The 27658-nt window shown below is 38.6% G+C and overlaps 1 protein-coding gene across 3 annotated transcripts in view; it reads left to right on the plus strand.

Moving 5' to 3' along the window:
• Positions 1 to 3716: 3716 nt before the first annotated feature.
• Positions 3717 to 27658, plus strand: part of LOC150101818 (methyl-CpG-binding domain protein 4-like) — a 352401-nt gene continuing 328459 nt past the window's right edge. For all 3 annotated transcript variants that reach the window (XM_090401062.1, XM_090401061.1, XM_090401060.1), the window contains exon 1: positions 3717 to 3832. In XM_090401062.1, the coding sequence (XP_090257188.1) occupies positions 3804 to 3832 (29 nt within the window). In that variant the 5' untranslated portion in view covers positions 3717 to 3803. The remainder of the gene's footprint in view (positions 3833 to 27658) is intronic.

The raw sequence follows: 27658 nt of genomic DNA on the forward strand, positions 1-27658 counted from the left end.
GTAGTGGAATCCATACTTCTGGTAACTGATGTTCTGTATATTTTATGTCTTATATAGCTTATATGTCTCTAAATGGGTCAAAGGTTGGTTTTTGATGACCTTCTCCATAATTTTTGAGAGAACAAAATTGAGAGCAATTGGACGATAGTTCGATGATTGACTTTTACCACCTGTCATTTGGATGTGCTGCATGTGGACCTGTTTCCATGTTGGCGAGTAGATGCCAGTTGAATAGGATAGATTGAGGACACAATACAGGATAGGTGTACAATTTTTTAACACAATAGATGGGGATACCATCAAGACCGGATTATTCGGATTACTTTTTGTCTGAAGACCATGGGAGACATGAAGAAAGCCGATCTATGTGGAGTGGAGGGAATGTTGCTCAGGTCATCATTGCAAGAATTGGAAGAGAAGACTGGTCAGATGACTCACTACCGTCTGAATATGAGTGGCAGAAACGTATGTGGGCAGAAGTTACTTCCAATGATCTTGGAAAGGAACCAGAAAGAGCAACTGAAGACCTTCTCCAGTTGCTCTTTTTGCGTTGGGCAGGAGGCGATTTTGCAGTATTTGGCCCTTTCAAAGTGTAACTTGGGATGGATGACTTGATGATTCTTTTACAACTGTTTCAGGCTGTAGTATAGGTCGAGAGGGCTGCTGTTTTTTGTCTTGAGCTAGTTATGGTAAGCAGAGGTGTTTTTCCATTACAGCATTGGCACCCTTTTTTTAAGATCCAAGGCTTGAATTGGGGCTGAGAATTTGGATAAAATAGGGGGATGAAAGCCTTAATTCCAGTGAGGATGATTTCTGTTGTTAGGTCTGAGCAAGTGTTTGGATTAGGTAGGCTTGTCAGACGTGCCGTATTTTACTTCTAGGGACAGCGTAAAGTCCCGTTTTTTAATGAAAGGATAAAATTATTATTATTATTATTATTATTATTATTATTATTATTATTATTATTATTATTATTATTATTATTATTATTATTATTATTATGCAATTATAATTTTCAATATTCTTTTCGAATAATTCAACTTGATTTGATTTGTGTCTTCCCGGTTAGTTTAGTGGCTATGCGCTTTGCAATCATATGCTTGGCAACGGAGTGTCCTGAATTCGATTCCCGTTGTCAGGATTTCTCGATGTTAGGAGCTTAATGATCGTTCTCCGACATAGCCAAATTAGCCGGTCCTAGGCGTTGACATCAGGATTTTTCTCCCCAGTTTATCTGGGGTTTTTCCTCCTGCAAGCAAGAAAACCAGCCCCTTGAACACACGCAGCTACGGCAATAGAATATACCGGGAGGCATAAGTCTTGGCACCTTATCCTCGGGACGGGTTCGACTTATAAGGGCTTAAGAAAACTCTGTAACAGGCCAGTAGGCCTGACACATAGAAGAAGAAGAACAAATTGATTTGTAAGCCATAAAAGCTAACAATTCGAGGAAATTAATTGTGTTTACAGCGGCGACGGTCGCTTTTTATTTAGTATGAGCATTTTATTTATTTATAATTCTGTACAGATATATGCATTTGCTTATTTTCAAAAAGTTCTTATTTGGACATTAGGCAGTGCGGTAGTATCGGTACAGTATGTGGATGTTATTTCAATAATCAATTAAAAAATTATATCTTTTTCGAATGTACGATATTTGGTTAATACATTATTTTGATGGACCCGTGTTTCATTCAGGATTTCTCCATGAATGCAGGTCACAAAGATGCCTCCAACGATCTCGATCTTGAGCCTCTCTCTCTCTCTCTCTCTCTCTCTCTCTCTCTCTCTCTTCCATTTTATACCCATAGATTTCACTAATGGATCTTCCTATCTTGTAGGTGGTCTCCCTGGTTTTCTCTTTATTCTTGGTTGACAGTTGAGTATTCTATATGTCCATCTGTTATCCCTGAGTCTGGCTATGCGACCTGACCATCTCATCTTGCTTTCATATACTGCAGTTACCACATCTTTTATGCCTGATCTCTTTCTTAGTTCCGTGTTTCTAACATGTTCCATTTTGATGATATTACAAATCCTACGTTCTATTGGATGCTGGGCGTCCCTTATTTTTTGTTGTGGTGTTCCATGTTTCTAATCCATATATGGATGGAAGAATATAATTATTAAATAGTTTTGCCTTCTCAGAAATGTCAAGATCTGGATCAGTAAGTGTTTCTTTTCGTTTGTTGAATGATAGCTATGCAGCTTTCTTTCTTTTTGCTAGATCTTCAGATAAATCGTCATTCATTTTTATTGTTCATCTTAAGGAATATTAGGAGTCAACTTGTTCTATAGGGATGTTATTAATGCCTAAGTGACTGTCACATGTGTAGATGTTTTTGATCCATTTTTTTTCTAGATTCATTTCTAAGCCCATCTTACTGCTGGTTGTGTATTTGTTCACCTATTTCTTCTAGGTCTTTTGGGTTGTGGGATATCAGTACTAGACCATAGGCAAACACATGGAATTGTAGTTTTTCACCATCTATACTCATTCTTACGTTTAAGTCTATTTTTTTTTTCAGAATATATTCTAAAGTAGTGGTAAATAGATTTGGGGAGATCACATCGCCTTGACGAATCCCACTCTTTATATCTATATTTATAGGTTGATCAAATTGGGTTATTTGTGTGGTCTGATTTTTGTTAATTTCTTTTATCATGTGGATGTAAGTAGGGTCCACATTTATTTTCAGTAAGGCACTGATGACTGCATTGTGTTCTGTGGTATCAAATGCATTTTTTTAATCAATAAAGAGGAAACATAGAGAGATTCGATATTCTCTGCATTTTTCTGTTAGTTGTGAAATGACCTAGATATGATCTATTGTGGAGAAGCCTCTTCTGAATCCTGCCTGTCTCTACTGGAGTTGTCTTCGAGTGTGTTTTGGATTCTATTTAGTATTACTCTGTTCATGATTTTATATATGTGAGAGAGTAGACAGGCACTTAAATTAAACAACTTCGTCAGAAGCACTGTTAGTTCACTTGCACATTCTCGTAGCGCACGAGCTGATATATACCGCCCAGGTCCACTGCTGTATTCACATTGTACACTGATTCATGTACTATCCTCGTAACCTTATTTACTGCTCCTAGAATGCTCTCATAACTCCCAATTCTTTCGACTAGAAGAACGAGTTACTTGTTCCTTACTTTGGAGGACACAGTCTTACTATTTACTGACTATTGCCTTTCCTAGTTTTCCATTATCCGCATGCAACTGAATATCTCCCTTCAAATTTTCTACTATATAATGTACAAATTAAAGAGTAGTCTATATTGTACGGTGTGAGAGAAAGAAAAAAAAAAACAGTCCTGAATTACTAGAAAGCCCTATCGACTCTGACGAACTGCAGTACTGTTTTTATTTTCCCTTCCGAACTCTATAATCACACGACGACAATAATGCAAATACATACACACATACGTACACTGTAATTTACTGTTATTTTATTTAAAAAAACAAAACATAGTGCTAAGGAATTTTTATTGTTGGAATTCTTTTATGTAGCATATTATAATAGCCCCTGAAAATTTCGGAATGCTAATTTTGACAAGCATCTCTTTTTTTTTTTTTTTAAATTATTATTACCGTTTTTATTAATTCGGGGATTATTTCATGAGAGGGAGATTGCATTCCTTTGATTTCGGGAGATTGGAGGTATTAATCTGCCTGTATGTATTGCGTGTTTTCAGTCGTAGTAGTGGTATCGTAATGTTGGGAAATGCGTTGAACTCAATGGAGTTAAAACGTGACGCGTTTGTGATGTCCCTTTAGGATTTTTTATTATGTCATAATGGAAGCTGAGCTAAAATCGGTTTCTAGGTATGATTACATCAAAACACCGTCATTTTATAATACTTTTTTGAACACATGTCGGTCAAAATATATTCATATGGAACGTTTCAGGTTCTTCGTAAAATATGCATTTTAAGCCACTGGTTGGAAATCACCGACAGCAGTGCTATTTGCAATAGTTGCTTTACATAAATTGTCATTAATAAATATTTTAATAGTCATAACCGACTAGTCCGAATTTGGAAACATCGGAATTTCATTAGAGAGAACGCTTCAAGATCTGATACTATATTACATGGGTCGATTCAACAATGATAGCCAAAGAAAAACGCGACACTGTCATTTCTTTAAAACTGTTTTATGTGCACAAGTAAAGGGTTTGTGGTGTTACCTATTTCTGAAAACTCCAAACTCTCACAATCGTGCAGTTTTTTTGTTCATCGTAACAGTAAGAATTTCGCGAATTAAACAGTTTATTTAAAATAATTTTAAATAGTTCTAAAATAAATTTATTTTTTTAAAAAGACCCAACCTTTCTTGCGGATTATTAGTTTTATACCTAAATTTCTTGAAGCCGCCCTACATTTATGAATTTTAGTAATTTTATTTATTTTTTTTGCTTTAGTTATGTGAGAAATAAAGCATTAGTACATAAAAAAGCCATTCACTAAACAACATTGATATTATTTTTTTTTAGTCCTCTTCTCGTCATTCAAAGATTTTACTCTCACACACATACACACTTTCCTTTGCTACTACAATTCATTTTATTTCTAAGAGCTAATTTAGGCACCTAATTTAAACAATTTGGAAGGCAGCTGGAGAAGATGATATTTGAATAGAAATGCTAAAATATGGAGGTATCCAAGTTTTACAGTGGCTGCACTGCATAATTCATGGTCAGAGGGCCGAATTACCAATGATTGGAGTAGAGTACCCAGTGGCGCACTCGGGATTTAATCTTGGAGGGGGCCGAGCAGTCGAGATTTAATCTGGTGGGGGGGGGGAGTTGAGTATATGATTTGAGAATACACACTGTGCATTGCATACAAGCTATGGCTGAGCATCTGCACTGATCGCCAGTACATAATACCAGTTATCTCTGTTGACCCTGCTCGGGCAAACGAAGTAGCGCCCGAGCACTACTTCGTTCACCTTGTGTTTACAGTGGCCAAGATTCCCGAGAGCTATAAGTTATTCCCACCTTATGTGACCGCTAATTCATAAGTAGCAGAGAAATAGAAGACACGACAGAACATAAATTAAAAAAAAAAAAGAATTTTAATTAGGAAAAGATTTTTGGAAACTTTTCTAGTGTTTTTCCTTTTTCTTTTGGAAGGGGCAAGGGCCCCTTGTCCCCCCCTCCCTGGGTGTGTCAATGAGAGTACCCATCTATAAAAAAGGGGGGGGGTATAAAGCTAAATGTGAGAAGTACAAAAAAATTTCTCTAATGTGTGTTCCTGGTAAGATTTATGCAAGTAATCTTGAGAAACAACTGTGGGAGTAAAAGCTTAGAGAAGAACAAGCTGGATTCAGGCCTAATAGAGGTTGTCAGGATCAAATTTTCACTTTAAGACAAATAGTTGAGAAATCAGGAATATAATAAGTATCTGTTATTATTTCGTGATACCTGAAGGAGTACAAAGTCTCACTAAGGGAGGGACTTACTCTACAACTCTCCGTCTTCATCATCTATGCCATCATCTCTTGCTCACCACCACTAGTATTTTTTGTCTGTAAATTGTATGTGGCCTGTATTTACATTTTGTACATCTAGAAAAGGCGTGTGATAAGGTGACAAGAGTAAAACTGTTCAAAATGCTCCAGTTATGGTGTAAATAGGACATTATATCAGGTTGTTATATTGATGTTAAGTCAGGTGTGCAGTAAGGGTGTACATTATCATCATCATCATCAGATTCCTTATATATATATACACACTCAAGGGGGTGTACAGGATATGATAGTACTACATGAAAAACTTACACCATTACTAGCTTCCTATCTACAATTTTCCTCAAAATCAGTCTGTTACTTGTCAAGACTCCAACATTATCAGATCTTATATTTATATCTTTTAAGGCACTTTTTACTGTATTTATCCACCTATATCTTGGTTTTTCTCTGGGTCTGTTTCCTGCCAACCTGGCAGAGAACACTTGTTTTGCTAATCTTTCCTCTCTCATTCTGTTTAAGTGACCATACTACCTGAGATTAGCTCTGCTAATGCATTCCTGGATGCTGACAATGTCAAGGTCTTTCTTACTATCCTTGTTTTTAATATGATATTGCCATTAATGCCATTTGTTCATGCCCCTAATCTTTCTCGGGACTCTCATCTCTGCGGTCTCTAGTCTTTTGTCAAGTGTTTTACTTCTGACCAAGCTCTCAGATCCATATGTTAAAATTGGCTTGAATACTGTCTTGTATATAGCTAATTTAATGTTTTGGCTGATATCTCTCTCTTATTCCATGTACATTTATTCAGTTGACTTCCTACCTTACCAGCTTTGATCCTGTTGTCTATTTCCATATTTAATTTACCATCTTCACTACAAATCGTGCCTAGGTAGCTGAAATGTTCTATATGTTCTTCATTCACAATGCAGTTGATATTTTCAGTGTTTCTGCCTATTTTCATTGTCTTTGTCTTTTTAATGCTGGCCTTCATACTAAATCTATTACAACAGTTATTCACTTTAGTCAGTGAATCTTGCAGACTAGTAGCGGATTTATTTTGAAGTATAACATCATCCACATAAAGCAAAGAGCTGAGATTAACATCTCCAATTTTGATATCAGGTTTAATATCACTTTCCTTCATAATGTCATCCATAGATAATGAATAACAGAGGGGATAAAGTATATCCTTGTCTGACACAAGATTTAACATTAGGTCACCTTATTGTACTTCAATTCTAACTGCTGACTTACTTGCTTGATATACCCCATTGACACCATATAACTGTAGCGTTTTGAATAGCTTCTCTTTTGGCACCTTGACAGATGCCTCCACATCTACAAAACTTAAGTACAGATCTTTGTTATATTCCCATGATTTCTCAACTATCTGTCGTAAAGAGAAAATCTGATCCTGACAGCCTCTATTTGGCCTGAATCCAGTTTTTTCTTCACCAAGCTTCTCTTCCACAATCCTTCTGAACCGTTTCTCAAGTGTACTTGAATATATCTTACCAGGAACACTCAGTAGAGAAATACTATTGTAATTTTCACATTCAGTTTAATTTCCCTTTTTTTATATGGGTACTATACTATGAGAGCTTTACTTTAGTCATCGGGAATTTGTCCTGCTGTCTGTGCCTTTTGAACTGTGCTGTGCAACCATAGTAAGATTTTTATAGCTCCATACTTGAGTATTTCTGGTTGAATATGCCAGCAAAGGTTGATCGATTGGTAGAGCCTCTGCTACTATTGGCTCATGCAAAAAGTTAAGCAAGTTTGAGTGCGGTTAGTAGTTGGAAGGGGATTCAATCATTAGATGATGATGTCACACTCTCCCTTGATGAGTCTTTGAACTCCCTGGAGATGTTACATAATAATAATAATATCACCTACTCTTGCTGCCTTTCCACATTTCAGGCTTTTGATGGCTTTTTCTACTTCAAATATGGATATGTATTCCTGACTGCATACCTGGTCAGTTTTTTTACCACTGTGCTGCTGTCATCACTGCTTGTTTCATTTAGCAATTTTTCGAAGTAATTACTCCATTCTTCAAGGATATCTTTTTCTCCTGGTTTCATGTCACATTTGTCATCTCTAATTCCTTTTATAGCACTCTTCCTCCATTTCTAAGCTTTTTCAACAACCTCCAGAATATCTTGCCACCTTCTTGATATTTATTTTCTATGTTCTTACCAAAGTCCTCCCATGACTTTTGTTTAGCTAGTTTTACACAGTGTTCAGCTTTCTTACATTTGTCTCTAAGAGCACCAGCTGACTTATTTGCCAGGAACTTTTGATATACTTTCTTCTTTTCTTTCACTGCCTCTTTAACTTCCTGTGCCACCATGGAGTTCTGATTTTTCTATCCTTACAGACAACCTCACCACATGCCTCTCCAGCCGAAACAATCAGTGCTTTCTTGAGGGCTTGCCACTGAATTTCCAAGGTTTGGTTCCTGTTCTCAAACACTTTCGTTTTTTCTTCAATAACCTTTGTGTATTTTAGTCTGCAGTTCACATCTGAGAGCTGCTCAAATTTTATTTGCCTTAAAACTTTCTTACATGTTCTTCTTTTCAATATGAAATTCAGTTTTATCCTGCTGAAGCCTAAATGGTGATCACTTCCAATTTCAAATCCTCTGTACACTCTGGTGTCCTGCACCACAGAGAAAACATCACTATCAACAATAACATAGTCATTGAGACTTTTCTTATTCCTTGCCACTTCTCTCCATGTAAATTTATGCACATTTTTATGTTGGAACATTGCGCTAGTAACAACCAGTCCATGTCCTAAAATCCAACAGATATTTGCCATTATTATTAGCTTTGCTCTTTTCTCCAGAATTTCCCAATATATTTTTGTATGTCTGATAATCACTTCCTGCTCTGCTATTTAGATCCCCAACAAGGACCACTTTTCCTTTTTCGTTGTGTCAGTTGCTTTCTCTAATGTCTCAAAAAATTCCTCCACTTCTACCTTAGTAGAACCTTCTGTGGCACAAATAAGTCTCATTGCCCAATTCCCCATTCTCATATTTGCCCACATCACTCTACTTGAGACTGCCTGCCATTCAAGAAGATGAGCCTCTTATTTATTGTTGAATACTATGGCTATTCCTTTTCCTTGATTGTCATTGCCTGAATATAACATTTTGTATTTATTGCTCAGAAAGATCTCACCAGTTTTTGTCATTTTTTGTTTCAGTCACCCCATTATGTTGATCTGGTACTTATCCAATTCCTCAGCTAGCTCCATTTCATTTCCATTAAGGCTTCTTATGTTGATAGCACCACTCTTGAACTCTGGTGATGTTGAGTTGTGGTTGGTTTTAGGATTTGTTTCAGTAGCTGACTTTTCGCTGTTTGACCTGGTTCTTTGGTGAAAACAAAGAGGGTCTTGTTTAACTGTGCAACGCCCCAACTGGCATGAAATTTTGTCATTTTGTACTATTATTTTTTATTTTGGTTTAAGCCAATAAGAATACAATTTGGTTGGCTAAATTCCAAATTGCCAGCCCATACTCATTCATTCAGTATCCAGGTAGATACCCAACAGGGTGCACAACGAGAAGATGAGGATTGGACATTAGGTCAGAAGCCCTGGTCGGTTCTCCGCATTCCTTTAAAGGCTATGTGGAGGTCTCCTCTCAGTTATATAGCTTTTATTATTATTATTATTATTATTACGGGTATCTCCATGGAGTCAGTAGACTCATCGCGGGAGACCCAAACTAGCAAAACAATATCTGTCATATCTCTTCTTGAATTCATTTACAGATGAAGAGCTCACAACAAAGTCAGGCAATGAATTCCACTCATTCACCACCCTCCAGGCAAAAAACCTTGTTCTGACACCTTTGTTAACCACACTCTTCTTTAATTTCCAGAGATGACCTCTTGTTCTTCCATCACTATCACACAGCTGAAACATTTCCCCTGCATCAATCCTATAAAAACCTTTTAGTAATTTGAATGTTTCTATCATATCCCCTCTTCTTCGCCTATCAGCCAATCTCTGCAATCCACAAGCTCTCAATCTATCAATGTAGGGAGCATTTTTTATATCACTCACCAACTTGGTCACTCTTCTCTGAACCCTCTCCACAGCCTCCTCATCTCCAAGGAATCCAGGTGACCAGACCTGAGCACAGTAATCCAAATGTGGAAGTATCAATGCTTTATAAAGGGGAATAATAACCTCTTTATCTCTGGATGTCAGTGTGTTCCTCAACAACCAAGTAATCCTATGTGCAATCTTGGACACCTTAGCAATGTGTCCTCTGAACTTCATCTCCTTATCTACCAATACCCCTAAGTCCCTAGCCTCATCAATCTCTTGGAGTACCTTTCCATCTATGTAGTACACAGCTGGTAATCTTTTAATCCCAAAATGCAAGACTTTACACTTTTCCACATTGAACTGACATCCATTTTCTTTTGCCCATTTTACCAGCTTATTTAAATCCTCCTGCAAACTTTCAACATCAGCTTGATTTTTTATTGCACTACACAACTTTGCATCATCAGCAAACAACTGAATATCTCCCTTTAAGCCGTTTCCTATATCATTTATATACAAATTAAACAACATTGGCCCAAGCACAGAGCCCTGAGGCACACCACTGGTCACCTGCCTCATTCTGGACTCGGCTCCTCCATACACCACCTTATGGTATCTCTCCCTGAGCCATTCTCCTATCCATATCACCAATTTAATATCCATTCCCATCTGCTCCAATTTGCGTAACAGTGTTCTATGGGGTATCCTGTCAAAAGCCTTAGCAAAATCCAGAAGTACCACTGTGTAGCCAGTTCCTTTGTCCAACTCTGATGTATTCTATTATGGATAGTTAATAGATTGCTAAGGCAGGATCTACCTTTAACAAAACCATGTTGGCCTCTATAGAGTATCATATCCTGATCCACCCATTCTTGAATTTTGTCTTTAACCAACTTTTCCAATACTTTTACCACTACTCCTGAGATGGTGATTGGTCTGTAATTCAATACTGCAGTTTTAGAGCCACCCTTATGCAAAGGAACCACTTTGCCTAACTTCCACTCCCTAGGGACCATACCAGAGTTCAAACTTAAATTAAATATCCAGGTAAGAGGGGTTGACAATTCATTTGCACATTCACGCAACACCCGAGCTGATATTCCATCTAAGCCTACCGCAGTGTTTGCATTTAAGTTTCGCAATATATTTAATACCTCTGATTCTTTAGCTTCAATTCTCACATTAGGTATTGCTATAGGTATAGAGATATCCTCACTTGGGTGATAGACTTTTGAGAAGTGATCACTCAGTAACTCGACTATTACATCTGATTTTGTCACCTCAATACCATCAGCACCCACTAAGGTTATCCTTCCGAAGTCATTCTTCCTCTTACTTGCCACATAGCGGAAGAACTCTTTGGGATTACCCTTGATCTCTTTGGCTAAGGTCTTCTCATAATCTGATTTAGCTTTTCTTACTATGCTGGTAACCTTCCTAGCTTGAGCCTTGTACTGCTCATGGGTATCCTGATCGCCCTTCTCCTTGTAAATTCTCCATAACATTTTCTTTTTTTGTAGTTCAAGCTTGATACTACTGCTCATCCATCTAATGCCTGCCTTGTTTGACCTCCTGACCATGGGGACACAATCTGATATTGCTTTCCTCAGATACCCACTGATTTTATCCCAAGCACTGCTAACATCTTTCCCTTGCAATATGTTCTGCCATGGGATGGCTGCAAGCTCACTCCGAAGCTTGTTATAATTGCCTAACCTGTAGTTTCGTACATACCCCTTCTTAATAGAAAAATCCACAGATTTTGCAACCTTCCAAGTCAATACCACATGATCGCTTTCACCAACTGGAGGTAACGAGGTCACCTTACTTATGCACATAACCTCTGAACCAATAACCAGGTCCAACACTCTCACACCACGTGTCCCTTCAGTTACGTGCTGTTTCAAGTAATTATCTCGTAGCAGATGTATGAACTCCATTTCCTTTTTGCTACGTGATATTTCCTCCTTCCAATTGATATCACCATAATTAAAATCCCCCATAATAATCACTAAGCCTTCACTCATTGCACTAAGTTGCTGATGCATGAATTCAATATCTCCCCCTGTACTCCCTGGCCTATAGCAGCATCCAACTGTATATTTGGTTGCGTTGGTCACTATTTCGCACCAGACTGCCTCAAATGAACTCTCATTCACATGTCTATCATCATGATATACTACTTTCTTTGGCTGCAACACATCAGCTATCATCAACAGTACTCCTCCTCCTGTTCTATCTTCTCTATCCTCCCTGAAAATACTGTACCCATCACATTCAATTCCAGTGACCACATCTTCTGCTGACAGCCAAGTTTCACTAATGCCTACAACTTTTGGTGAGATTTCACTGACTAATGCCAAAAATTCTTCTCTCTTATTTCTAATGCTTCTAGCATTGGTATACAAAAATTGCAGATTCCCTCTAGATCTTGTACCGGCTTTAGAACTGATATATAAGTCACTAACTACCGTAGTCCTATGCCGATTTTTTCCCCCTCTCTTCTGCAATTTATTCTGCCTGTAAGGATCAATAAATACACAATCAGTGCTAAAGTTTCTCTCTCTTACACTCAACCTTTTCAATATTAGTTTCCCTGCCCAATAACTTCAACCTGTTCAGAAAACAATAACTTCTTCAATCTCTTATGTCCTTCCATGTTAAGATGCAGTCCATCTCTAGCATACAACTGCCTTTTTCCTTCAAACACACTCCAAACATCAACAAACTCCAGACCTCTTTTTCTGCACATTCTTGCAATCATATCATTCATTATCATTGCTCATCTACTTAACTCGTAATTGTCAAAACGAGGCAGCACACACACTATTCTCCCATTGACACTTTTCCTCTTCACAATATCTAATAATGTTCTTAAATCTAAGAACATTATAAGAAGCTTTGTCCTTCTCCATTGTTATTCGTCATCTATATGGATCACATTATGAAGGAAAGTTGTATTAAACATGATAACAAGATTGAAGATGTTGATCTCAGCTCATTACTTTATGCAGATGATGTTATACTCCTAAATAAATCATGGACAAGTCTACAGAATTCCCTGACCAAATTGAATAACTGCTGTAATAAATTTGGTATGACAATCACCGTTTAAAAAACAGACAATGTAAATAGGCAGAAACACTGAATACATTGTTCTATAGGTTTTCCTGAATGGAAAACCTATAGAACAAATAAAACAGTTGTTATTTAAGCACAATTTTTTAGTGAAGATAGCAATTTAACTTAGTGAAGATAGCAATTTAAAATTGGAAATATCCAACAGAATTAACAAAACTGGTATGGTAGGAAGTCAACTGAATAAATTTATATGGAATAAGAGAGAAATTAGCCAAAACACTAAATTAGCTATACACAAGACAGTATTCAAGCCAATTTTAACTTATGGATCTGAGAGCTGGGTCAGAAGAAAAACACTTGGCCAAAGACTAGAGACTGCAGAGATTAGATTCCTGAGAAAGATTAGGGGCATGAACAGATGGCATCAATAGCAGTATTATGTTAAAAACAAGGATATTAGGAAAGAACTTGTTATTGTCAGCATCTGGGAATGCGTTAGCAGAGCTAATCTCAGGTGGTCACTTAAACAGAATGGTTGAGCAGAGATTAGCAAAACAAGTGTTCTCTGCCAGGTTGCCAGGAAAAAGTTATTTAAGCACAATTTTTTAGTGAAGATAGCAATTTAAAATTGGAAATAGCCAACAGAATTTACAAAACTGGTATGGTAGGAAGTCAACTGAATAAATTTATATGGAATAAGAGAGAAATTAGCCAAAACACTAAATTAGCTATACACAAGACAGTATTCAAGCCACTTTTAACTAATGGATCTGAGAGCTGGGTCAGAAGTAAAACACTTGGCCAAAGACTAGAGACTGCAGAGATGAGATTCCTGAGAAAGATTAGGGGCATGAACAGATGGCATCAATGGCAGTATTATGTTAAAAACAAGGATATTAGAAAGAACTTGTTATTGTCAGCATCCGGGAATGCATTAGCAGAGCTAATCTCAGGTGGTCACTTAAACAGAATGGTAGAGCAAAGATTAGCAAAACAAGTGTTCTCTGCCAGGTTGGCAGGAAAAAGACCCAGAGGAAGACCAAGATATAGGTGGATTGATACAGTAAAAAGTGTCTTAGAAAACATATAAGATCTGATGATATTAGAATGTTGATAGATAACAGGCTAATTTGCAGGGAAATTGTTGATAAGAAGTTAGTAATGATGTAACTTTTCATGTGGTACCATCATAAGATCTGGTACTTCCCCTCTGAGGTTATATGTCAGAAATTTGATGATGATGAGTTTAGACACCAGAGGCTTTCTAACTTTTTATAAAGCACTCCTATAGCTATTCTAAGAGAATGTTTTGACATTCTATCATTTGTCGTAAGACATCACATTTGGTATTTTAAGAATTTATGGTAACTTGCAGCTGATACAGTCATATAGGAGTTTAATAATGTAGCACACACAAAATAATAATAATAGCACAGCTAAAATAGAAAAATACATTAGTTTCATGGATGAGTAAGAGATTAGAGAGAAAGAGGAATCCATTGATTTTTTTTTTCTTGAACAATTGCTGCAGTTGCGAAAGACAATGAGGGAATATATCCCATAATACAAAGATGCGTTGAATAAAAATGAAGAGAAGTTGGTTCAGTAGGTTTGAAGCTGTTTACATTCTTGCTTTCCTGGAAGAAAATGGAGGAATTATGTTTTTTTCTACCTTTGCCAGTTTAACAAAGGTAAAAACAAAACATCTAGGCACAAGTGATCGGTGTGCAAGTATCAGTGACACAGGAGTTGTCAGTTAATTGGATTGTTCTCCTCTGAGAGCATCAAGCACATTTGATGTGTGCTTAACAGTATAAAACCAGAAAAACAATAAATAATTTGTTAAGTTACTAATATTTCTCTGGATTTCAAACTAGCATCTTCAGGCCAATTACAACTATGTTAAGACACACAGTACTTATTTATATTGTTGCAGAAGCATTTCGGATTGTAGTTGAAAAGAAACTAACGTTGTTCTGTCAGATACCTTCTAAAGGGGGGGGATTTGTTGTTATTATTACTATTATTATCCGACACCTCCAGGGAGTCCAAAGGCTCATCGAGGGAGGGTACCTACTCTACAACTGTCTCCACCACTCAATCCACCGACAAACAGCAACTTCACCAATGCCACCTACTGCCCATTACCACCACATGTTTTTTCAGAAACAGTTACAAACATCCATGCCCATGGAAGGATTCGAACCCGCAGCCTTTTTGCTGGAGAGCAGATACTCTAACCACTTGACCATCCAGGCTGGCAATGGATGTGCAGGGGAGGAGGAAGTGCAGGTGGCCAAAGAAGAGATTGGGGGAACTGGTCATCAATTCACAATTGTTGAAATCTCAATTTGTAAATAGTAGACATGACTAAAATAAAAGGATTTACAATGTCGAGAATAAATTATTTAATGATAGCTTTCTCTCAAAAACTTCATTTTCCTTACACCCAGAATCTTTTTGTTTCAATCTATGTTACTAAATTTAAATTACCCATAATAACCACCCTTCTCTTGTTGACTAACCTAAGTTGCTTATGTATTTCTTCACCACCACCACCATGTGAAAGGTACTGTGTCATTCATACATTATTATTATTATATGGCATCTTGGAGTCCGAAGACTCATCATTGGAGACCCATAGCCACTTTTAGATGCGCAAAACTTATCATACCTCTTCTTAAACTCATTCACCATCAGGATACTTACAACTACTGGCAATCCATTCCACTCATTCACCACTCTCCATGCAAAAAAATCTAGTCCACACACCTTTACTGATCATACTCTTATACAACTTCCAGGGGGTGACCTCTAGTTCTCTCTATTTGTTTGTCACATATTGAAAATTTCCTTTGTGCCAATCTTAGAGAACTCCTTTAATTTCTTATAAGTTTCTATCATGTCCCCTCTTTTCCACCTATCAGCTAAACTTTGTAACCCACATGCCTTCAATCCATTCTCCTAGAGAGCATTCCACAGACCTGTCACCAGCTCGATCACTCGTCTCTGAATCCCCCTCTACCATCTCCAAATCCCCCAAGAAACCCAGGTGACAAAATCTGTGCACAGTAGTCAAGATGTCGTTGAATCATAATTTTATAAAGAGGGATAATAACTTTCCTATTTTTGCTTGGTAGTGTGTTTTTCAACATACGTATGGACATGCCACCAATATGACGTCCCACGATGACACCTCTCTCTCGAAGTCACTGGGTTCACGTTGTGTTGCCATACCACCTGTATTCAACTGCACGATGAAATACTGTTTCTTACTATCTGTACACCAGTTTTTAGATTATTAACAAATCTTGAATGTTCCATAATTCAAATAACAGGAGTTACCAGACAGTTATTTGCAGATAGTGTATATAGCTTTTAATATTTTGGATCTCAAAATATATAACCATACATTTTGCTACATTAATTTTTCAGTCATTATTTTTCGTCCACACTGTCAATCTATTTAAATTATCCTGCAGGATGTCTACATTGCATCTATTAACTGTTGCTCTCCTCATTTTGCATAATCGGCAAACAACTGGATATTCTCTCTCAAATCATTCCTTGTATTGTTAATGTGCAGAGTAAATAGCAGGGACTGCCCAAGTACAGAACCCAGTGGCACACCACTGGTCATATAACTCTTTGATTCATTTCACCATTTTGATGTCTGTTCTCCAGCCATCTAATTATCCTTGTCATAACTTCACCATTTACTCTAGTTTACGCATCGAATACCTTAGTAAAGTCCAGCAGTGTAGTGGTATATCCATTTCCCTTAAGCAACTCAGCTATCACTTTATGATAAAAAAATTGAGTAGACTACTAAGACAAGACATGCTTTTCACAAAACTTTTGAAACTGCTACCCTCCCTAGGGTATTGTAATCTTATCCATCATTCCTAAATTCTGTCCAACTTTTTATTACTTTAACCAGTATTTCTTGTCTTGGAGCCTCCTTGTGATAAAACTGTTTTGATTTTCCACTCTCTTTGGACTGTGCTAGAGCTGAGATTGTCATAGTGTTGAATGTCAATTCTCTTGTATCTTCTTGTATGGACTAATATCCCATCCAGTCTCATAGTAGTATTCACATTTATATTTTGTGATATCATTAGCACCATTCGTTATGCTTTAGCATGTATGTTCTTGTTTTCTTGATTATGACAGTTGCAATTTTATGCTAAGGATGACTATGAGATATAGTTTGAAAATTATACAGTAAATAAATTAAAGATGCCAAGAAATTATATTCTTGAAGTCACAGATTTCACGTGCAAACTTACACTTGGATAAAGGATGAAACCAAGAATATAATTTCTTGGCATCTTTAATTTATAGTATAACCAAGTAAATAAACTTTCAATATGCAATAAATAATATTACTTTATTAATTGTTCTGTATAATTTAATTTCAAAATTCTCTGCAGACACCACACTCTTAAGCAAGACATTCCAATCATTCACAAATCTGCAAAAACCTGCTTCTCACTCCCTTGTTCACACCCTCCTTATACAGCTTCCAGGGATAATCTCTTGTTCTGTCCTGATTTCTTACCATTTTATGAAAAACCTCTTCACCACTGATTTTATAACAATCCCTTACCAATTTGTACCTCTCTATCATATCACCCCTCGTCTTCGTATCCACTAGACTCTGCAAACTGCAACTTCTCAATCTTTCCTCATATTCAACATTCCAGAGATCAAAAACTACCTTCAGTTGCCTCTGGACCATTTCCAACATCTCTTTGTCCTTTTGAAAACCAAATGACCAAATCTGTGCACAGTAGTCCATATGTGGTCTAATCAAGGCCTTATACAATGGAATCAGAATCTCCTTCCTTCTACAAGTCAGTGTCCTCTGCGTCATTCCCAGAATTCGTTGTGTTCTCCTCACAATTTTGACAATGTGTCCCCAAAATTTTAGATCCTTATACATCATCACCCCAAGATCTTTTCTTTCATCCACCTCCAACAATAAATCCTCACTAAATTCTACATCTACTAAATTCTACACCCCATCTTTGTTTCCCCAAATGCATTTTATTGGATTAACACTGGAGAATTTTTTTATATGCCATGAAGGGAGAGAAGAAGGGGTCACCTGTTGAATAATAATAATTATCATCATTGTCATCCTAAGACCCCAAAGAGTCACAGATCATCTAGGAGGTCCCTTTCATCATGCACACAGCTCATCATACCATGCCTTAAACACATCCACATTCTCTGCAGACACCATGTGCTTTTTATTATTATTATTATTATTATTCAGGCCTCCATGGAATCAAAAGACTTATCGTGGGAAGTCCTTTCTAAGAAACACAAAGTCTATCAAGACTCATCGAGGGGAGGTCACCCACCCCCTAAGAAACACAAATTCTATCATACCACTCCTTGAACTCATTGACCGTTCTTGCTCTCACCACTCCATCAGGCAATGCATTCCATGGTTCAACCACCTCCCCATGCAAAGAAACCACTCCTCACCCTCTTGCTCACAGTTTCCTTTCGTAACTTCCAGGGATGGCCTCTTGTCATCACTCCTTCCCGCTGTTCAACCATGCGAAAGAACTCCTCAGTGTCAACCCTGTAACCACCTCTCAACAGTTTAAAAGTCTCAATCATATCACCTCTCCTTCTTCTATCCACCAAACTCTGCAGTCCACATTCCCTCAGCCGATCCTCATAACCAAAATTGTACAGTCCTGAAACCATCTTTGTCATCTGTCTTTGTACCCTTTCCACAGTTAATTTATCCCCTTCAAATCCTGGGGACCAAATCTGAGAACAATAGTCTAAGTGTGGTCTGATCTTATACAATGACTTATACAATGGAATGATAATCCTTTTATCTCTGCAGGTCGGTGTCCTTCTCATAATTGCAGCAATCCTCTGTGTTACCTTCACCACCTTTGCAATATGTCCCCTAAATTTCAGGTTTCTATCAATCATCAATCCCAAATTTCTTGTCTTCCCTACTTCCTCAAGTATAACTCCTCCCATAGAGTATGCAGTGTCCCATCGATGTTTCCCAAACCTCAAGACCTTACATTTTGCTGCATTAAACCGACATCCCCATTCATTTGCCCATCCATCTAGCTTATTTAAATCCTCTTGCAGAGCTGCCGCATCTGCACTATTACTAATAATCCTTCCCAGCTTTGCATCATCTGCAAACAACTGAACATCCCCATGCAATCCACTGACAATGTCATTGATATAAAGGTTAAACAATATAGGTCCCAGCACTGAACCCTGTGGGACCCCACTTGTAACCCTCTGCTTCCTTGAAACTGCCCTACCATACAACTCTCTGATACCTATCGGACAGCCAATCCTGAATCCAGTTGACCAATCTGACATCCAGACCCATGTGCTGCAACTTAAATATCAGCTTATCATGTGGCACCCTGTCAAATGCCTTCGCTAAATCTAAGAAAATGGCAGTATATGCCTTTCCCTCATCTAATGCTCTTGTAACTTTAACTGCTCTTGTAACATAAAAGGCTAGCATATTGCTTAAACAAGAGCACCCCTTCACAAATCCATGTTGCCTCTCACAGATAACATTACCCTCATCTGCCTAATGCTGTATACGGTCCTTCACTACTTTCTCCAAGATCTAACTAACTACTGATGACACACAAACTGGTCTATAATTAGACACTTCCAGTCTGTATACTGCCCTTATGCAATGGCACTATCTTACCTTCCTTCCATTCCATGGGCACCTTTCCAGTAGCCAGACTTTAATTGAAAAGCCAGGTCAAAGGCACTGTCAGTTCCCTAGCACATTCTCTCAAAACTCGTGGTGAAATACCATCCAGTCCCACAGCTTTACTGACATCCAGAGTACTCATTATTTGAAACACACTCTCCTCCTGTACCTCTAAACCTTGAACCTGCCCTATCCCTCTAGCATTAAAACTGACTCCTCCAGGATGAAATACTCCAATAAAGTGGTCATTGAACAATTCTACTATGTCCTCTGCATCAGTCATTCTATTCCCATTTTTATCCCACAATATCATTCTTCCACAGTCATTTCTCCTCCTACTGGCCACATATCTAAAAATTTCCTAGGATTTTCTTTAGATCTTAGGGCTAATCTCCTCTCATATTCCAGTTTCGTCTTCCTTACCATACTAGTCACTCTTCTGGCCTGTGTCTTATACTCTTCATGCATCTTCTCTTCTCCTGTCTCCTTATATCTCTTCCACATCCTCTTTTTTGCATGCAATTCCTGTTTAATATTGTTTGTCATCCACTTTACTCCAAATTGTATCCTCTTGTTCACTCGTGGTATACAACTTACCATTGCTGCTAACAAATATTCTTTTATAATTTCTCATGCACTAATGATATCCCAGGCTTCCAATTCCTCCCTCCATGAAACTTCCCCAAGTTGACATCTTAGACTATTATAATCACCTGCCTTATAATTACACATACGTTCCCATCTCTTTTGAGACTCCTGCATGTCTATTCATTTTCCAAGTCAAAACCATATGGTCACTCTCTCCAACTGGTGGGAGAGATGTCATCTCAGTTATTATCAACTCTTTGGATGCTATAACCAAATCCAAAACTCTTGAACCTTTTGTTTCCTCTATTACATGTTGCCTAAGACATTTGTCGCTCAAATTCTAGAAATTCCATTCCCTTATTAAGCGAATCTATTCGACTGCAAAAACAGAGGGTGAAAGAGATGATAATAGTGGCAGGAACGAATGATTTGAAAGAGGACAAAATGGAAATGATAGAGGATGTGAGGGAGTTGTTTGAGGTAGCAAAAGAGAAGAGTGAGAGAGTTGGGATGATGAGTATCTTACCGCGGTATGACAGCGAAGTGTTTAGAAGGAGGGCCATAATTGCCAATGACTTTATGCGTGGGTTATGCATGGAGAGTGGTGTGGAATTTGTGGATGTGTGGAATGAGTTCGATGGGCGAAAGGACTTATATAAGATGGATGGGTTACATTTGAATGGAGTTGGTGTACGGAGACTTGAAAGAGTGTTGATGAATGATGTGGAAGTGGATGTACAGACTCAGGGAAACTAGATTTATTAAGAGGGGGGGGGAGTAGATATGCAGACTTTAGGGGGGGCAGTTAAGTGTATGAATGAGTATATTATGCCCGGGCGAGTACGACGGACAACAAATCAGAATGGGATAATTAGTATAAGGAATCAAAGTAGGGATGGGACAAATGGGCTTCTGCGATTCATGTACACTAATGCCAGGAGTATTAGGAACAAGAAGGAAGAGTTTTTGGCCATGGTTGGCACTTCCAGGCCACAGGTTGTCGGTATTAGTGAAACATGGCTGACAGAAGATGATAAAGCTAGTGGGATTGAATGCGATGGGTATAGCGTGTTCAGGAGTGACAGGGTGAATAAAAAGGGGGGAGGAGTGTTATTGATGATAGCTGATGAGCTTCAGCCAAGGAGTATAGAAGTTGAACTGCAGGATGGGGAAAAAAGCACATTTGAGGATGTTTGGTGTGAGATACAATCTAGCAGAACAAAATATACAATTCGGTGCTGCTATAGACCGGGTGATGGAGTGGATGGTGGGAATAGTATGCATAAGCAAATAGAAGAAATGAATGGAAGGAGGGTAATTATTATGGGTGATTTCAATTATGGTAACATTGACTGGAAAGAGGAGAGGGCACATGGGAGGAAGGAATTGGATTTTATGCAGTTATTAAGGGACAACTATCTACGGCAACATGTATTGGAAAATACCAGGGGGCAGAGAGTGCTGGACCTAGTAATTGCAACTGAGAATGTAGCTGTAACGAACATGACCATGTTGCCACCAATTGGTGAGAGTGACCATAAGGTCATGACTTGGGAGGTGGCTAAAGGAGTCGAATTTACAATTAAGACAGGGTATATGTGGAATTACCGGGCTGGTAAGTATGACAAGCTTAGGTGTGTGCTTGGCTCAATGCCATGGCATGTAAAACTGCAAGGGCTGGATGTTGATGGTGCATGGGAGGTGGTTAAGAACTGTTTGCAGGAGGCAATGGTTGACTGTATACCAAGAGTCCGAATAATAAATCAGGTAGGGGTTAAATGGATGAATAACACTATTAAGCTTGAGCTGCAAAAAAAGAAACAATTGTGGAGGGAATTTAAGGAGAAGGGTGACCATCAGGTGCATGAACAGTATAAAGCTCAGGCCAGGATGGTAACAAGGGTGGTAAGAAAAGCAAAAGCAGATTACGAAAGGAAATTGGCCATGCAGGCTAAAGAGAATCCCAAACAGTTTTTTCAATATGTTGCAAGTAAAAGGGAAAATGCTCATGGTAGAATGATCTTAAAAAATGCTGAGGGTAGGGAGGTAACTGAATCAGTCGATGTTGTGGAATTACTGAGCGAGTACTTTGCCAGAGTATATCATCCAGGTGGTGGCTTTGCGGAAATGGAGGAACCAACAGCTTATACTGGAATTGTGATGAATGAGGTAGAGGTAACTAGTCTATTACAGAACCTCAATGTCAATACATCTGTGGGATTGGATGGTATACCAGCTCGTGTCGTACGTGAAGCGGCCAAAGAATTGTCAGTGCCCTTGACCATTATGTTTAATTTGAGCCTCAGGACTGGGTCAGTCCCAAGGGGGTGGAAAGAGGGGAAAATAGTTCCACTGCACAAAGGTGGTTCCAAGGCTGCTGTTGAAAATTACCGGCCAATCAGCATAACAGGAATCATTATCAAGGTCTTAGAGAAAATAGTCAAGAGGAAAATACAAGATTGGATAGAAGAAAATGGGATACTGTATCGGGGACAGCATGGTTTTGTGAAGGGTAGGTCATGCCTCAGTAACTTGCTCACGTATTATAACACAGTGACGGCTGAACTGGATAAGGGTAATGGGTTTACAGTGATTCTGCTGGACCTTGCTAAGGCCTTTGACAGGATACCACATGGAATTCTAATCAGTAAATTGCAGCATATGGGAATGGACATAGGGTTGGTGAGATGGATAGGAGGGTGGTTGACGGAGAGATATCAGAGAGTGGTTTACTCAGGAGTAGAGTCCACAAGACGGCCTGTGACTAGTGGTGTACCACAAGGATCTGTTCTTGGACCACTGCTGTTTAATTTGTTCATAAATGATATAGGAAAGGATCTGAGAGGAACAGTTCATTTGTTTGCGGATGATGCGAAGTTGGGTAGGGCAATAGTGAATGCAGATGACGTCAAAATTTTGCAGGATGATTTGGATAGATTGGAGGTCTGGGCTAGGAAGAATGGATGTCAATTTAATGTGGCAAAATGTAAGGTTATGCATTTTGGGGTGAAAAGATGGGAGGCAGTTTACTGCATTGGTGGACCGTGCTCCAGGAAATTGATGAGGCACGAGATTTAGGAGTGTTGGTGGATAAGGAATTGAAATTTAGGGGACACATTGCAAAAGTGGCCAAATCAGCTCATCAAATCACTTGGTTGCTGAAGAATACGTTGACAAGCAGAGACAAGCAGGTTATTGTTCCTCTGTATCGAGCCTTGATAAGACCTCATCTCGACTACTGTGCTCAGATTTGGTCACCTAGGTTTCTTCTTGATGGGGAGGAGGTGGAGAGGATCCAGAGGCGAGTGATCAAGATGATAGCAGGTCTGTGGAATGAACCGTATGAGAACAGGTTGAGGATTTGTGGGTTGCAAAAATTGGTTGATAGGCGGAGGAGGGGAGATATGATTGAGACATTCAAATTACTGAAGGGTTTCTATAAAATTAATTCAGAAGATATTTTTGAGAACAGGGCTGGTTGTGGGAGGACTAGGGGACATCCATGGAAACTGGGCAAAAGTGTGGTTAGTAAAGGTGTTAGAGCTGGGTTCTTTACTTTTAGAGTAGTGAATGAGTGGAATGCGCTCCCTGAGTCTGTGGTGGATGCTGTGACAGTGAATGAGTTTAAGGCGAGGTATGATAGATACTGTATGAATGTCGAATAGTTGTGATGAAAATGATTTGGGGCCTCCCTCGATGAGTCTAATGACTCCCTGGAGTTGCCCGTAATAATAATAATAATAATAATAATAATTGCTACATGCATCTTCCTCTTCCCGATTTATACTACTGTAGTTAAAATCTCCCATAACAATCATTCTTTTTGCACTTCCCTAACTCAACTATCTAAACATTTCCTGGTCCCCATCCTCTGTACTCCTGGGTCTGTAGCAACACCCCACTAAATATCCTGTCTTGCCCACCTCTACCTCACACCATATGCTTTCAAAATCATTAGTGTCACTGCCTTCCAAAGTTTCCACTCTTAGAGCACATAGGTCGTCACTTATCATAAGCAGTACTCCACCACCATGCTTTTACTTCCTATCCTACTGAAAAATGCTGTACCCAGCAACTTCTATTCCTGTTATTATATTCTCTTCTGTCAACCACGTCTCAGTGATCCCAATAATATTTGGCCAGGCTGATGCTATCTGCACCACCAATTCCTCTCCCTTATTCCGGATACTCCTGGCAGGCATTAGTATATAGCATATAAATGCTGTTGTTTCTATACCCAGCATTATCCTCTCTAGACTCCACTGAACTCAGTGTTACCTGATGTTGTCCCCCTTCTCCCAAGTACCCATTCCCACAAGAGGCCTTCCCTGCTACCATCCTCCCTGAGACACACTCACTTTTTCAGAACAGCAATCTCTCCAGATGCCTACGTCCTTCCTCATTCAAATGTAAGTGGTCTCTTGCATACAATTCCTCTCTGTCCTCAAACGCACTCCAAGCATCCACATATTCCAGTCCTCTCTTATCACACATTCTAGCTATTATGTCATTCAATATTACCACTCTTCTGCTCAGTTCGTCATTATCATACCTAGGCAACACACTCACTTTCTTTCCTCTCTTTGTCTTTTCTCGTACCACCTTAAGCAAGAATCTCATATCTCTCGCTGCCCTATTTACACCACCACTCAAGTCATTTGTTCCCACCATCATAATCATCTCATCCACCCTTTCACCTCTCTTAACTGCCAAAGCCACCCTTTCTATCGTTCCTCCTGGCAAACACTCCTTACTCATCCTATCTTGAACAACACGGATCATTGAGTTCCCATACATTATACCTCTTACCATTCCTTCTCTCCTATTGTTTCCATTTTCTCCTCTTCTTTCATTCCCATATCACCTACTGTTTTCATTTTCTCCTCTTCTAGCACTTCCATACCTCTCTCTCCTTCCATTCTCTTCTCTTCTAGCACTGCCATACCTCTCTCTCATTCCGTCTCTCCTCCTCTAGCACTCCCATACCTCTCTCTCATTCCGTCTCTCCTATTGTTTCCATTCTCTCCTCTTCTAGCATTCCCATTCCCCTCTCTCATTCCCTCTCTCCTACTGTTTCCATTCTCTCCTCTTCTAGCACTGCCATACCTCTCTCTCTCATTCCGTCTCTACTACTGTTTCCATTCTCTCCTCCTCTAGCACTCCCCTGCCTCTCTCTCATTCTGTCTCTCCTACTGTTTCCATTTTCTCCTCTTCTAGCATTCCCATACCTCTCTCTCATTCTGTCTCTCCTACTGTTTCCATTCTCTCCTCTTCTAGCACTTCCATACCTCTCTCTCCTGTTTCCATTCTCTCCATTTCCATTTTCTCCTCTTTTATCATTCACAAATTTCTCTCCTCTCCTGTCATTCCCAAAACTCTCTCTCTCTCTCTCCCCTACCACGATTTGCCTTGCATTTATCTCTTCCATTCTTCTAATCTCATCTTTCATACTTATCATACTTCTCCCAAGACATTCCACCTCCTCTATCTCCCTCTGCAGGTCAGTCACTCTAAATTGAAATTCACTCTCCAAACAAAACCATCTAAACTTTCACAGTCACTCACGCCTTCTACACTATCAACTATTATTTTCTCATTCACATTTTTTTCTTCATTCTCTCCTGTCACACTACTTGTCTTCCTGTATTCATTTTCCGTTCCTGGAGCAACAAGGTCGGTTATTGAGATATCTGCTGCATTTATTTCCTCCCACTGTCTGCACTTTAAACACAGACGCACCCCATCCTCTCTCACAAGCTAGACATCCGATTCCCGAGACGCATACATGCTGCAAATGCTGCATGCCACAAACTCCCTTATTATATTGCTTATAATAAAGTGCCCCAATGGCAGAGGACTAGGCGACATGCCATTTGCGACTGCAGCTGAATCTGCCATCATTCGTTACTGCCGAGGGACTACTAGCGTAATCGTTAATTATTCAAAATCAAAAATAAATAAATGCTAAATAAGTAAACAATTACAAGCAAAACAAAACATTAAGTACACTAAATAAAATGAAATAAAACTAAATACAGTAATGAAAACTTAGCTTCGTCTTGTCTACCACCATTATGCATCCGCCCCGTCTTCTTGGTAAATAAAATACACAATATCGTGACAGCACTAACTTCAAAAAAACAACCACTATAGTACACTCGTATTCCAGAGAAACAATTTAGCACTCAAAAATGTAAAAAAAAAGTAAAAAACATTGCTTATGCAATGTATTCCAATCATTCACTACTCTCCATGCAAAAAACCTGCTTCTCACTCCCTTTCTCACACCCTCCATACAGCTTCTAGGAACGACTTGTTGTTCTCCCCCAATTTTAAAATGATAAAATTTTAATGACTCTATCACTTTTACCTACCATTTTATGAAAAAAAAAAAACCCTCTTCACTGTTAATCCTGTAACAACCCTTTATCAACTTGTACATCTCTATCATATCACCTCCTTCCTATCCACTAGACTGTAAATTGCGCCATCTTGACCTTTCTTCATATTTAACTTTCCAGAGATTAGAAACTACCTTAGTCAATCGTTGCTGAACCTTTTTGAATATCTCTTTATCCTTTTGAAAACCAGGTGACTAAATCTGTGCACAGTAGTCATATGGACTACTATGTCCATATGTGGCCTAATTAAAGTCTTATACAATGTAACCAGAATCTCCTTACTTGTACAAGTCAGTGTCTTCTGCATCATTGCCAGAATTCATTGTGTGTCCTCACAATTTTGGCAATGTGTTCTCTAAATTTTAAATCCTTATCCACCATCAAATGTTGTTTGATGATGGATAAGGAGCTCTTATTTCCTCCACTTCCAACAATATATCTCTACCAAGAGTACATTTGCATCCCATCTTTATTTTTCAAATTTTAAAACCTTGCATTTCACAACATTGAACTGGCATCCCCACTCCCATGCCTATTCACTCTGTTCAAGTCTTCTTGTAAGGCCACATCTGCTCTACTCTACTCCTCAGTTCATCTCATCTATACATCATCTGCAAACAACTCTATCCCCATTCAAAACTTACTCAATATTATTAACATACAGTTTAAACAGCAGTGGCCTTAAAACAGATCCCTGAGGCATACCATTAGTGACTTTCCTCTTCTGGGATGTTGCTTCCCCATACACAACTTGTTGATAACTATCAGACAGCCAGTCTCCAATCCAGTGCACTAGTCTAATATACAACCCCAACTGCTCTAGTTTGACTATCAACTTATTATGTGATAATCTTCAAAAGCCTTTACAAAGTATACTACTGTGTGTAGTATACAATGTTCCATCTCCCACATCCAATGCTGCTGTCACGAATTGTGTAAAAGAGCAGTTAGCAAGAGTTTTAGGAGAGATTTTTTGCTTGGAGGATGGTATTTGGATTGACAGAGGTGGTTGTGAGTGCTTTTTCAGTGAATGAGTTTAAGGACAGGTGTAATAATTATTGTGTGAATAATGGATCTCCTGCAATGAATCTTCTGACTCCATGAAGATACCTGTATAATAATAATAATCAACATCAGAAAACAACTGGATATCTCTCTCTCTCTCTGTTCCATCCTCAATATTATTAATTTATATAAGCTAAATAACAATAGCCTTAGTACAGAACCATGTTTTATACCACTAGTCATCTTCATTTTCTTAAGATTCAACACCTCCATTATATCACTTTCTGATACCTCTCAGTCTGT

The sequence above is a fragment of the Typopeltis vanoorti genome, chromosome 11, assembly GCF_054136105.1.
Source record: "Typopeltis vanoorti isolate ZY-2024b chromosome 11, IOZ_Tvanoo_1.0, whole genome shotgun sequence".
NCBI lineage: Eukaryota > Metazoa > Arthropoda > Arachnida > Uropygi > Thelyphonidae > Typopeltis > Typopeltis vanoorti.